Here is a 15,078-nt window from a genome sequence, read left to right as displayed (position 1 = left end):
GGATCTATGAATACATTCTATAAGACGCTATGAATTAGTTAACAAAAAGCCATATTAATCATTCTTTTAATGGAGTTAAACTCCTATTTAACAACTATCTACTTGTAATAGTAATAATTTTTTTAAATACTCCTCTTACTGCAAAATTAATCTTAATATGATAAAGCAAGAGGCCAACAAACATATTGGAAAAGAGTAATGCATTTGGAGTCATGGGACATAGCTTTGAATCCTAGATCTGCTATATAACACCCATGGGACTGGGAGCGAACTAACTTAACCTTGCTGGACTGCCAGCTTTTAATAGTAAGGTAGAAAATTATGGTCTTAATTGATTACTATTGGGTTTTACTTTCTAAACATCATAATTCTAAAGGTTAATTCTGTGGATGAATTAAACTAATATTTGTTCAGCTACTTAAAAAAAATTTATAAGAGAAATTAGGAAATTTAAAAACATAAATCAGGATAATACTTTGTAGATTTAAAATTTTCATTATCACAACTTTAGGCTTTCTTCTATAGAGTAGATTTAAAAATCCTCAAGTACCACCATTAGTCACTTTCAATATAGGTCTACAAGAACTTTCATTTTATTCCAAAAAAGATAATCATATCATTCAAAGAAAATAAGCATAACTTAACATTTTCTAACTTTTGTGTAACAATATTGATAGGGTCAAGTACTTTACCTAAAATAACCAGAAGAGGGAGCAATGAGGCAATATGCCCTTTAACTTTATATGATTTCATTTCTAATAATGTATGTAGACTACACTGATCTACATTTTTACTTGAACCAACTTATAGAAAGAGTATTCCTGAAAAGGAAAAAAAATTAACTTAATATCATTCAGAAAGACTCCCTAGACACTCAAAATATTTCATTTCTGAATACAGTATTTACTTTGTAAATGCATCTACAATACAGAATAAATAGTAACAATTTTACCTTATCCTGCTCAATACCAGGTTCTCTATACATTGTCCATTTCTGTGCATCATCACTATATAGAATTTTATAGGCAGACACATAGTAGTTGTGTTCTATCATGGTGGATCCAGTGGTTATAATGCCTGCAAACATTAAGGTTTATTTTCATAAATGCCCAACTTCCAGTGACTGAAGTATTCAAGCATTAAAAAATGACTGACAGTCTTCTACTTCTTATCCTCTATAAACATTTGTATTTGATATATATTGAGTAGTTTTAACATTGTTTTGTTCCTTTCTTTCATGAAACCAGAAAAATTCTGGCCTAATAACAAGATTGTTGTTATTTTGTGTGTATGTAGTTGTGTGTTTGAAAGAAAAGAAGATTTTTTTGGCATTTGATTTATATGGATTTATGAAATATATTTTAATTATGTCACCTAGTACTTAAAAATAAGTTTATTAATTTAACATATGTGATCATTTGACTTATTTATTGATAGTTTTAAGCATCAAAGAAAAATAAACCCACATCTCCTTTAACTAAGTTTTCTTGAACCAGTCCAAATAAATTATTTCTGACAGAACTGTTACAAAGTAGCAGTATTTACAAAATTGACAAAAAACACTTAAAAGTCATTTTTAAAGATTCATAATCCATTCCTCCAACATATACTTTCCTTTAATAGTTTAAGAACTTATTTTAGTTATTTTATATCTGAATACAGGGTAAAAAAGCAGCTAACTTATTTAAAAAAACAAATGGACAGTAAAACAATACCAATTCTACTATTTTAAAGTAAAGTTCTAAGAATTTTAGTGTTAGCCGAGGAAATCTTAAAACTGTATCACTTCAGGGGCAGCTGGGTAGCTCAGTGGATTGAGAGCCAAGCCTAGAGACAGGAGGTCCTGGGTTCAAATCCAGCCTCAGACACTTCCCAGCTGTGTGACCCTGGGCAAGTCACTTGACCCCCATTGCCTACCCTTACCAATCTTCCACCTATAAGTCAATACACAGAAGTTAAGGGTTTAAAATAAAAACAACAACAACAACAACAAAAAACTGTATCACTTCATTGCTAGTGTTCTACTTTCAACTAACCTCTCCCTTACATCAAGAGCCAGTACTACAATGAGATTTGAAGTCTGAACCCCTGGGTATAAATTCCAGCTCTGTGCTTACTGGTTGACCTTGGATAAGCACTTTGTTTGGATCAGGGATACTTAAACCTATTCTGTGTCAAGAACCCTTTAGGCAATTTGGAGAATATTCTTAATAAAATAAAATATGTGAGACTCAGAAGGAAACCATTTAAACTGAAAGGTGCTAAAATGTAAAAAAATAACAAGTTTACAGATCTTGGACTAGAGTATCTCTAAGGTCTTCTCTAGCTCAAAATCCCATGCTTTGCACAATGTTAGCACACAGTAGGCAATTAACAAATGCTTATTAACTTATCAATCTAATCTCTGCTTGAACTTTTCCAATGAAGGAAAAGTCACTTTACCTTACAAAATGTAGCCCATTCCATTTGGAGAGCTGTTAGAAGCTGTTTCAAAATCAAAGTTTTTAAATCCTCCCTCCCCCAACCCCATCCACTGATCATAGTTCTTATCCTCTAGAACAGTGATGGACAAACTTTTTAAAGAGGGGGCCAAAGGAAAGGAAATGCTCCTGTCAGTCTGTTTCTAAGGCAACTCTTTTGAAGTTTCATTGTATTGTATCCTACTCATTGTATTTGTCAGATTAGGAATGATAATAGGCAGCCAGATAGAAAATTTCAGGCCCTCCCCCCCCAATCTGGCCCGCGGGCTGTAGTTTGCCCATCACTGCTCTAGAATAATACTGAACAAGTTTATTTCCTCTTCAACATAGTCTTTCAATTATATGATGTCCCCTCTATTCTAACTGTTCTCTTTTTCCATTTAAATGTCTCCCTTTCTGGGCCTGACTATCCTAGAAATCAATTTGGAATGATGTTCAAAAAAAAGTCATTCAATTGTGTATATACCCTTTGGTCTTGTGGTCTTGTGGTCTTGTGGCCTAGTCCCTAAAAAAATCAGTGAAAGAGGGAGGGACACAAATATACAAAAATGTCTATTGTAGCAGCTTTTTTTTTTTTTAAACCCTTGTACTTTCGGTGTATTGTCTCATAGGTGGAAGAGTGGTAAGGGTAGGCAATGGGGGTCAAGTGACTTGCCCAGGGTCACACAGCTGGGAAGTGGCTGAGGCCGGATTTGAACCTAGGATCTCCCGTCTCTAGGCCTGACTCTCACTCCACTGAGCTACCCAGCTGCCCCAGCAGCTCTTTTTTTCAATAGCAAAGAACTACAAACCAAAGGGGTATCTATCAGTTGGGGAATGGTTGAACAAATTATGGTACATGAATAAAATAATGTATTCTATATTTAACTTGTGCTATAAGAAACGATGAAAGGGATGAGATAGTTTTGGAGACCTGGGAAACTGGTATGAGCTGATGAAAAGTGGAATGAGTTGAACCAGAAGATTAATTTATACAGGAATATACTAACATCATTAAAGACAAATAACTTTGAGACTTAAGAACTCAGATGAAATGACCAACTGTGATTCCAGTGGAGCAAAAACAAAGTATGCTACCTACCTCCTGAAAGAAAGATGATAGACTAAGGGTGTAGAATGAGACATATTTTTTTGGACATGACCAATGCAGGAATTTATTTTTGCTTGATTATGTAGCTTTATTATATGGGTTTTGCTTTTTCTTCCAAATAGGTCAGATGATAGGGAGAGAAAATTAATTTTTGCTCATTAAAAAGTCAAATTTAATTTAAAATGTTTAATTTATGCTTAAAATACTCACATTGTCCAAAAAAAGATGAATGGCTTTATCTGTAATATTTTTTCTGTTGTTCTTTGTACGGAGAATTTTTGTGATTTATATACATTGATATTTTTAAATGGAAAAACCCCACTAGTTAAACTACTGCATGTATATATATATATATATATACATATATATAATGATTTCTTAACCCTTTATAAATTTAGTTGCTTCTCCAGATATTCTTCAATCAGTGACAATTAAAATGTGGTTCTCAATATTCATTACCAAAACTCTAGTTCTCTAGCTCTCCACTCATGAAAGTTAAGCTGAATTAGCAATTTTGGTAAACACCAACTGCTGATTCACATAAAACTTGCAATCAACTAAGACTACTTTGTATTTTTTACAGGAACTAAATAATGTTAGGCCAGGCTTTCCTACTATATAATTGTATAATTAAATTTTTGGACCTCCAAATTTTTGGACCATGGTATTTTAAAGTTATCAATTTCACTGTTATATTTTGGCCCATTAGTTCCTGCTTATTGAGAGCTTTTTGAAGTTAGTTTTGTGTCAACCCCAAATTTTGTAAGCATGCCTGCTATATCTTCAAGACATTGATTGAAATGCCAAACAGGGCCAAGAAGAAAACTCCACAGGATGTCACTGAAGTATTCCTTTCTATCAGTGCTCCTAAATATTGCTATCACAACTTGTTCTTAATTGAGGTCTTACCTGTTATTTTCTTTTCCTTGTTCATATCTATCTGTAACCACTGGTATTTATTAGTGACACTAGCAGCCCAAGGAGGTCCAGGTTTTTTCAGTCTAGCCTTTTCAGGTTTCCAACTATTCTGCTGCTCTGTGTAGTCAGTCCACACAGATGATGCGGTTATCTGAAAATCAGAGATTACTCCAGATTCCATTCCCAGGGTTCCATAACAGCCTGGGGGAGGAAAAAGAGAACTAGACTTTCAAATTGAAATTGTACTACTGTCAATATCTGAATTTTGGCCTTATACATACACATAAATATGTATATATTATATATGTTTTTATATATATATACACACACATACGCATTTTTTCAAACTTACAAGTTACAATATGCAAAGTTAAGTTTGTTAAACTATTAAGTTTTTCTGATTCCCTAAGGATTAATTTCCTGCCTCTTTCATTAAAGACAAATGGTCTTGCTTTCAAGGATCATTAGTATCCTGCCTTTCCCTAGTTTTTATTTTTGATCAATGTGAAAAGTTATTTTGTTGATCTGTAGGAACACATACATATTTATGCATAAGGAAACATGTCCACTACAGGTGTTTTTTACCAGTATCATGGAGGATCCACCATGCAAAGTGCAAATGAAATAGTTTCTCTACTGATGATATGTACCATGCTTCTGTTTCTTGATGGAATTTTGCTTACTGCATGTACCCTGGAACATTATAGGATCTCTTCACTGAGATTTAGTCACTCAAAAGTGACTACCCTTACAATCCACCCAGGAAAAGCCAAGTAAATAACAGTTTTTTGCCCAGGTTATGATATGCAATTAGCCAGGCTGTCCACTCAAGTAGTCTATCTAGAATAGAAACTGAAGATGGTCAATTAAACACCACTCTCAAGGACTCCAAACAGTTCTTTTCTGACAAAGCTCATCATTTTAATGTCAATACCCTCCCATCCTATATGTCTGTGGATCACAGAATGCTATCAAGAAAGATCAAATTTGCAAGTGGCTCAAAATGAGTGTAAACAGGCTACAGTATAATGTCAACAGCATCTTGTATGTGGAAAGGGTTAAAATCAAGGGATAACAGTGAAGTTGCTAAACTAGTACTATGATAGAAACTAATGCTATGATATAGCAAAAACAAAGCAAAACAAACAAACAAAAACAGAATAAAGTATCTAACTTGTTGGGTAGATCCCAGTAGAATATATTCAATGAGAAGAATAACACTCAAGGAGACACTAAAGGATGGTGAATCATACTGGAGGAGAGATTACAACCATTATTGGTATTATGGATCTATCAGAGTATATATTTTAATTTTAATTTGTTAACTGGAATGTCCTAGCTTATCTTATGTCCTAATTCCCTAACTTAAATACTTGATCTTCACTTACAAAAATTCATTTACTTTACTTCCTATTCTTAAGTTTTGTAACTTATAGCTACAAAAGTAATGGGCCTCTGAATCCTGCCAAATTTCTTCCAATTTTATCTCTTAGCTCTCAGCTTCCTCACTAAACCTACTTTGTCAGTGGTAGAAGTGGGAACAGTAAACTCCTTAGGGGTAGGAATTGTTTCATTCTTTGTTATCTGTACCCCATGACTAGTACACTGACTGACAGTACATACTTAATAAATGTTTTCTGATTGGCTGTAATGGGTGGAAACCATGACTACAGATCCCTGAGGAATGGTAAAGGAGGACTATGAGTAAGATCTATGGCCCTAATCACTACACCCCCACATCCAGATGAAGTGATTAGGGAATTGCTTAAGGCAGTGATGGGAAAACTACAGCCTGGATCTGGCCCGTGGGGGAATAGTTTGCCCATCACTGCTTTAGACCATTTGATGTATGTGAATATTTTTGTTTTCTAGTTATTTCATATCTGCATATTTTAGTTCCCTGTCTAGAAAAGGGTTCTTGCCTTATATTTCTTTTATATTCTCCCTATCACCTCCTCCTTAGAATTCAAACAGCAATCTCTGCCTAAATGTTTGTTCCATTAAATTATAAGCAATGGCAAATGAATGTAGAACCCCCCAATTATTTAAGATTGGCAATTTATTAATTTCTAATTAAAGAGTAAAGTCAATATCAGACTTACCACTAGTTTTAAAGGTAAACAGACTTGCAGACAACTGTCCCCTACAGAAATCAAGATAGAATTTCATTCAGTTATGTAACATACTTATTAAAATCTACCTTCATGAAAATCTTTACTCTTCACATCACTATTTACAAAAGTAAAGTTTATGTTGGCAATATCAGATTATTTTTTATAGTGAAAAATGAGTGTCAACCCTCAAAGAAAAATTTCCATTGTATTTTTTGCTTCAGAAATTGTAACCAAAGGAACTGAAAAAAATTGTTTATTTAATGAAAAGTATGAGTGGAAGAGGGAAGGGAGTCACCATAAAATAAAATGAATAATGATTTCTTTTAAAAGTTTGAAAATCCACACAAAAGTCAATTCCTATTCAGTAGTACTCTCTATTTGCTAGTACAGGTAAAACAAAATCTTACTTAATACAATCAGTATAGTATTGAAGATATGTCCTTTATTATAACTGAGAACCAAAAAGAAGTTTTAGTTTTGATATTATAATTCCATATTGGATTTGGAATTCTCAGTAACTGACACAGATCACAGGGTAAATCTAGGCAAGGGAAAAGATATTGACTAGTTCACAAGGCAGAGGAACCATAGGAACACAAGGAACATTGAGATGTCATCTAGTATACAGCTCTTTCTAGAGGCATGTATTCAAATCCTTTAACTCTTCAAAAGATATTGGAAAATTTTCTATCTTTAGAACAGAAAAAAAGGACTAAGTTAATTTGAATCATAGGTCTAGAAGAAACAGGAAAGAAAAAGCAGACCAAATACAACTGAAATTTGATATAATGCTTTCTTTTATCAAATAAAAAACTAGTTTGGCAACTATGATAGGAGGCTTGTTTTAATAAGTCTTAGCCACATATATTTTAGTCAAGTGTTCTTTATAGGACAATACATAGAGAATACATGATTTGGACATCGAAATTTTTCTGCTATAGGAATGGTCTAGCTCAACTTCTGATTTGAAATACTTTAAGGACATCTATTTCTATATTTGGAAAACAGCCAAGGAACTAAATATTATATAAATGCACAAAAAAAGAGCAACATGGTATATAGTGTGAAATATATTGAATTTTCAGTCAGAAGACCTGTTTCAAGTCCTTCCACAAATCTAAAATCTGTCATCTGTAAGAGTAAAGGATTTGGATTATATGATCTCTACTAATAGTAGACTTATTTGTTCTAAAATATTGTGATTCCATAGAGAGTAATCTTCAGAAGCAAAAACTATGCCATATATCACTAAATGTCCCCCACTACCATGCATAGGTCCTTGGAGAGAGCTAAAATGCTGAAGAAGTTTTTACCTTAGCCTCAGAAATTCCCTATGTGATACTATTTACTGATGGGAAATAGCTACAAAGCACTTATGAAATTACTTTTGATCACAAGAGGTAAAGTCATGATAACAGCATATATATCTTGATTTATCATTGATGCCATTTCCATAAAAATGCTGAGGGGAGGTTTAGAAATGTCATGCTAGAATAGCAATCTATTTATTCTCTGTTCATATCAAGGGTTCATAAGCTGGGATCACCACAGACAGATTCCCAAAGGAGTCAATGAATAGCTATCAAAAGGACTGAATTTGGATGAGAAAAAAAAATTATACCCTTAGTTTTTATTAACTGCTAACTGAAATTTAGTATTTCCTTCCATTCTGAATTTAAAAAACAAAAAAACAAAAAACAAGCAATTATTCTAAGAAGGGATCCACAGGTTTCCTTAGACTGACAAAGGGATCCATGACACAAAAAGAACCTTTGATTCACATAGATATCAAATAAGTAAAAAGTATCTTACTCTCAAAGTGCCTTGAAAGTTCATCATAAGAGCATTTGGTATGTATAATTTTATTACTAGAATATAAACTATCCCTACAACTCCCAATAAAAATCCATAGCACAGCAAGAGTACTTACACTACAGATGTGACGTTATTAGCCAAAGAACTTTCATAGTAGGGTATACCTTTGCTGATTATAACACTGATCTGGCCACCCAGATTATTGGACACAACTCCTGCATGTATACCAGCCATGCAAAGTGAAGATGACTTGGGGGAAAAGAAAAAAAGAAAATGCTACACATTAGCTTTGTTATGATTGTGTCTTTTACAAACAACATATAGTCTATTTTAACTATATGGCTATAAAATGTAACAAGTTTTCTCAACAGTATAAATAATATAGATATATATAACAAGTTGGAAAAAATTATCGAGAAGTCATCAAATGCGTGTTATATATACCCCAGGCTCCTTCCTACTAACTCAGGATACAAATAAAAAAGGAAACATTTCCTGCCCTCTAAGGGCTTACATTCAACTGGAGAATGCAACATGTTCAGTCAGATAAATACAGGATATACATAAGATAAATACACAGTGATTTTTGGGGTCATGAGGAATACTAGCAACTAGGAGAATTGGGCAAAGAATCTCAAAGAGGTGGCACCAGGGATGAAACTTTAAAAGTACTAGAAACACCAACAGTTAGTGACTAATGAGAGAGCATTCCAAGTCTAAAGAGCCTATCCAAAGTCACCATGGCAGAAAATGAAAATTATATAAGAAATAGCAAATAGTAAAAGTAATATTTAATCAGCTTCAAAAGACTTTAAATGTTAAAAGAGTTGTATCTTATTTAAAGGCAACAGAGAACCAATGAAGCTTCTTGAGAAGGGGAATGGCAGGCAGGCCCACACTTTAGCAATATCAATCTGGCTGCCATGTAGAAGATAGAATGGAGGAGGACAGAACAAATGGCAGAGGATAACTATTAGGAGACTATAGCAAAAGTCTAGACAAAAGGGCTGAGGTTCTAGACTAAAGTGACAAATAAAAGAAAGGGACAAATGCAAGAGATGTTTAGCAAACAGAACTGAGAAGGCATGGCATCTAATTAGATATGTAAGAGTAAGTGAAAAGTCAAGGATAAATCCCAGGTTGAGAACTTTGGTGATTGGAAGAATGACACGACTACCAGAAAACAAGAGAACTAAAAACCAGAAAGTACCAATTCCTTAAAAAAAAAGGATTCATAAAAAAGTAATAAAAATACATACCTACCCGCTCTAGCTCTTAAAAAAAAGTATTACAAAATAGAACTTTTAAAGGAAAATCGACATCCAACTTACATCTCTATATCCATGAGGAATAGTTCCAGAAATCTCAGCAAAAGGAATGAGGCAGCCTGCTGGACAGTACTTACTAAAAGATGAAAACAATTTAAAGAGTATGCTGTTATACCTTCAGCCAATAACGTTACTTTAAATCAACTGGGCTTTCAGCCTGTACATCTGAATTATAAAGAGCAATCATGGCTTAGTAGTTATGTTTTTTCCACAGCTGTAGGTCACCTGTGAAACTCATGTTGTGAAAGTCAGTCAACATGTTTCTTAAGCACATGTGGAGATGATGCTGGATCTGAAGGGCAGAGTGAGGTGCACATTTTCAGACACATCTCTGAATAAATTTGTTTGGTCTGACCAGACTTGTTACAAGGGGCAGCTTTTATTATATTTGGGGTAGGGGACCATTGTGGGAGTGAGCCGGGGGGGGGGGGGAGGGGGAGTAGTGACTTATGAAAGAAAGTGTCAATGAAATATTTTTTAAAAATACACAGGAGAGAACAGGAGTTCAAGCAGGCAATACTGGTGCTGTAGTGTGAAATTTAACACATACTTAAAGAAAATCAAATTATATATAAGAGATTTATGGTTTCATTTATGATATTTTTTAAAAATTCTTTTTATAAAGAAATGATCATGTTTGTTGATGTTCATTAAGTTTATAAGAAAAAAGAAAATGTTTTTAAGAGAAAATAAAATAATAAATAATAAAAATGAAAAGGGCTTTTAACTGACTTAAAAAAAATGCACCAAAGTAATGAGAATGATCTACCAAAAAAAAAGTAAATAAGGAGAATGTGGTGTGACTGGTTCTTAGTCTTTCACTATAGCTAATAATAATAACAGTTTGCATTTATATAGCACTTAATATGTACATGCAAGTCACAGTACTAAGCACTTTAAAATTATTATCTGTTGCTCCTAACAACCCTGGGAGGGAGGTATTATTACTAACCTCATTAAAAAGGAATTAAGTGATTCATCCAGTCACAGAGATAGTAAGGGCATATGATCTTATCCACTATACTATCTGCTATCTCTATCACTGAAGAACTCTGAAAAACATTAAGTAATTTGCTCAATCTATAAAATGAGAGTATCAACTAGACCTTAAAAAGTTCTTTCTGATTTGAAATTATATGAATTAACTAACTATAATATAAGAACAGAGCATTTACTCACTTAAAAAAACTATTACTATTATTGTACTTTGGAAATTAGAAATTGATGATGTTCTATTTTGCTTTGCTTACCTCAGATGATTGTTATAGAATAAGGTATTATTTTAAATTATATTAATATGTCAATTTCAATTTAAAGAAGATTTAAAATATTATAATTAAGATAGTCTCTGGAAATTTTTTTAAAAATATGGCAAGAACACCAATTGTTACATAAGTATATAAAAGTCTTAGAAGAATAATGACATCATATAATGTATCTAAGAACTTAGTATATGAATCAAAATGATACATGGATAACAAAAACAAAATAAAGCAAGGTGTCAAATCTAGTCATACCTGAACTCAGGCTCCAAAAAATTAGTTGCGGTATCCAGGCAAGTAATTAAATCTAGAAAAACAAAATGAAAAAATGTTATATGAATAGAGTAATCCTATAAAGAATTTCCAATTCTCAGGAATTCCTAATTATTAAATGAAAGACTCAAGAAAATATTGCACGATTTAAACAGCACTTATATTTTAAGTTTCATGGCAATGGGGAAAAATATTTTCTATGTGTTCTATGTATTTTATCTGATTACCACCATATGGCCTGAAAAAATTTTTTTAAGGTGAATGAGTATTTCAAAAAAAGCTGAAGATATAATTTCTATTAAAATTTCCAAATTTAAGAAATATCTTAGTTAATGATATCTTATTATATGTAGCAGATTCCTTTAGCTATACTTGGTTATAAATGAAAGAGGAAAAGGGGCAAAAGCAAGAGTGATAATTGCCTTGACATACTATAAAATATTCACTTTTTAAAATTAAGATGAAATGCCCATATTTAAACTTTTTGTTGCTATAACAATGGATGTCCAAAGGATACTAACCAAAACAAAGGTCAACAAGGGTCTTTAACCCAGAGAGCTATGTGACTAGGAACCAGTCAAATGAATCTCTTTGAGCATCATTTTCCTCTTTTGTAATATGAGGTTAGACCGGTTGATGGCTAAGATTTCTTCCAACTCTAAAGTTCTATGATTCTCTAAGCTATTTGCTCAACTCCATAATGTTGTTGATACAATCTTAAGCATCTAATAGTGAGAGCTGGCCAAGTGAGAAGAAAAGCACTTATTAAAGTTTTAGAATGTGTGAGAGGAAGAATCTAGAGTCTGTATCAAGTCTTAATGATTAGGCAGAAAATTTACTACTATGAAGAAAGAAAAGAATTATAAATGCTTAGCTAAATGGTACTAGTAACCTAGGTTTCCAAATGGGGACACCAGCCAACACTATATTCAAATACATCCAAAAGATATCCCCAAGTAGACTGACATCCTATATTTACTAGATTGACTCTAATTAGGCATAACCAATATCTTAACCAAATATTACCAAAGTATCTGTTATAATGACGCTTTATTACAAAAACTCCAAACTTGATCCATTCCATCCATTTCTATCAGAAGAGAATTTCCTAGAGGTAGTAGGCATTTTGCTGAGTTTTGATAGCAAGAATGTCACATAGCCTGGAATAGGAAGCTATTCTTAACATAAGAAAAGGCTGGTTACAATATGTCACAAATTCACCTCTACTGTCCTCTCTTAAATCCCCAGTCCCCCTTAGCATTTTACCTAGAATGCCCTGCCAAGTTTCATCTTTGGAATACTCCTACTATGCACCATCTTAAATCCTAAACATATACTGATGATGGAAGGTAGAGAAATCACAGAACTATTCTGATTTAATAATTAAAATTTTTTAAGTACAGCATAAAACCAGTTTGGGTATAAATGCCCATGTTGACTGCATAGAGGTCTATGTAGCCATAAAACTGATATTTAGATTTCTCACAGCTGACTTTAAAAGATTTTTATTCACAGTTAATCGATTCCATTACTAGGCAATCTGAAGCAACATCCAAACTTCAGATTTTTTCTAAAAAGGCTCTATACCTGGAAAGCAATATTTTCAATGACCATAAATGCCAGCTGATAAAAATCTATTCAGTAAAAGACCTTAAGTAAAACTGTAAAGTCTTAAATGGAAGATAAGTGGAAAAGGCTGGATATTTAATAACTTATTTAATGAAATATTTATTTAAAACTTAGTTTCACTTAAATTCTTAAGTTGATCATAAGATAAAAACTAACAAATCAATCCAATGAGCACATTACTGAAATAAGCCTCATAAAACTGTTTCTTTAAAACGCCAAATGACAGCATGTTAACTACCTGAAGTGATTATAAAATCTATCATAAAATATATATTTGTTCAGGGTTTTTGTAACTAACTCTCCTGGTTTTCTAAGTGCAATTTAGCTATTCTATAAAGCTGATTGACTAAGTATTTTGCATGCTTCAGTCACTGATTTACATACTCTAGAGGATGAAAAGGCTGAGTATGCGTTTCCTTCACATTTCAAAACAAATTTAATATGATGAAGTTATTATAAAGTAATTAGTTAATAAATAGAAGATGGCACAGGAAGATAATTTCTTTATATGAAGTATTATTTGATCTTTTATTCAATCCACCAATTAATAGCCTTCCCAAAGTCCTTTAGAAAGAACTCGCACAGCAGTTTCTGGTTCTTAACCTCCTCAAATCTCATGACTTTACCGGGCAGCTAAGTGACTCAGTGGATTGAGAGCCAGGCCTAGAGATGCAAGGTTCTGGGCTCAAGTCTGACCTTAGATACTTCCTAGCTGTGTGACCCCGGACAAGTCACTTGATCCTAACTGCCTAGTCCTTACTGCTCTTCTGCCTTAAAACCAATCTTTGGACTCTCCTTAGGCTATCCCAATGACTAGATGAGAACTGTCATACTGTGTATCTCATGGCTGCTTAAATTACTCTAGCTTCCAAAACCTTTACTTTAAAATTCCACTCTGAAAACCATCTCCTCTCCTTCTACAAGTCTTTTTCCTTCTACGCTTTTCTTCATACTCATTTTAGCTGATGGTTCCTTGATATCATTCTCTTCGTTAGCTCTTCTAGCTTCATATTTCTTTATTCACAATATCAAACACCTAGCAAGTAAATCACTAAAATAACTCTCCTTGGAATGTACTCTGCTCTGATCAAATCGCATCTAAACTGTTGTGTTCCTTTCGAAATCTCACATTTTAGAAAGGGCCCTGCTATAACTTGGAGGATGTTCAGAGAAGGCAATCCAGGTAGTGAGGGGCCTCAAATCTACATCTTATGCGAATTAACTGAAAAAAAAATGAGGATATTTAACTTGGAGAACAGAAGACTTTGTGAGGATAGAGGGGTAAAGGTCACAATAACCATCTTCAAATGTTGAGAGAATTGCCATATGGAAGTCTGAATAGACTTTTTTTGACTCCAGAGGAGAGCCAGGGGCAGTGAGTAAAAGTTACAAAAGTAAAACAATTAGATTTGAGGTAAGGAAAACTTTCCTAACAATTAGAATTGACAAAAAATAGAACAGATGTATTATCATGCAAAATATATTTTTATATTATTCATTCTTTTAAGTGACTAATCTTATAAAACCAAAACTCCAAAACATAAATCCAAATAACTAATGGAAAAATTGTATGCTTGGAAGACAAAAGACCTTTAGACACACTTTATGTCAACTTTTCTTAAGGTTGTCTAAATTGATTCTTAACTGATCACCTTGGAAGGAAAAACAACAGTGAGATATATAAGCTGTAATACTTAAAAGACAACCCCCTCAGTCCCACAAGCCTACCCCTATAGCTCCAAGGGGATGTTATAGTCAAGTTCTAGGGAACTCAATTTAGAGTGAATGGGAGCTGGGATAAACACCTCAAAGAATGTGCTTCAAATGTTTTTCCTAAAATGTAGTACTCAAACTAAACACAATATTCCAGTTGTTAGGTGATCAGTACAGAGTAAAATGATACCTTTACTCCCTATGATTTGGGTGTCTTGCTTTTCTTCCCTACTGAAGGATAGGATAGCATTAGACTTTTTAACTTCCTAGTCATATTGTTTTCTCATAACCTCCTTGGTTCTTTTCGGTATGTCTTGTCTCCCCCTCTTATTTTCTTTTGAAATTGATTTTTTGAAACTAATGTAAAATTTTTCATTTCTTACAATTCAATTTCATCTCATTAAATCTGACTCATCAAATTTTATAAGATTTCTAACTTTCTCTACTTTAATAAAA

The 15,078-nt window shown here is 33.2% G+C and overlaps 1 protein-coding gene across 1 annotated transcript in view; it reads right to left on the bottom strand.

The window, feature by feature from the left end:
* DCBLD2 (discoidin, CUB and LCCL domain containing 2) overlaps positions 1–15,078 on the bottom strand; it is a 92,349-nt gene that overhangs the window by 32,119 nt on the left and 45,152 nt on the right. The window contains exons 4-9 of the mRNA XM_044670131.1: positions 11,263–11,314; positions 9,749–9,821; positions 8,533–8,666; positions 6,591–6,631; positions 4,480–4,689; positions 953–1,077 (exon numbers count right to left, since the gene is read on the bottom strand). Of these exons, the coding sequence (XP_044526066.1) occupies positions 953–1,077; positions 4,480–4,689; positions 6,591–6,631; positions 8,533–8,666; positions 9,749–9,821; positions 11,263–11,314 (635 nt within the window). The remainder of the gene's footprint in view (positions 1–952; positions 1,078–4,479; positions 4,690–6,590; positions 6,632–8,532; positions 8,667–9,748; positions 9,822–11,262; positions 11,315–15,078) is intronic.

Source organism: Gracilinanus agilis, chromosome 3, assembly GCF_016433145.1.
Source record: "Gracilinanus agilis isolate LMUSP501 chromosome 3, AgileGrace, whole genome shotgun sequence".
Classification (NCBI taxonomy): Eukaryota; Metazoa; Chordata; class Mammalia; order Didelphimorphia; family Didelphidae; genus Gracilinanus; species Gracilinanus agilis.
Note: the sequence above shows the minus strand (reverse complement) of the source record. Positions and strands in the feature narration are given on the sequence as shown.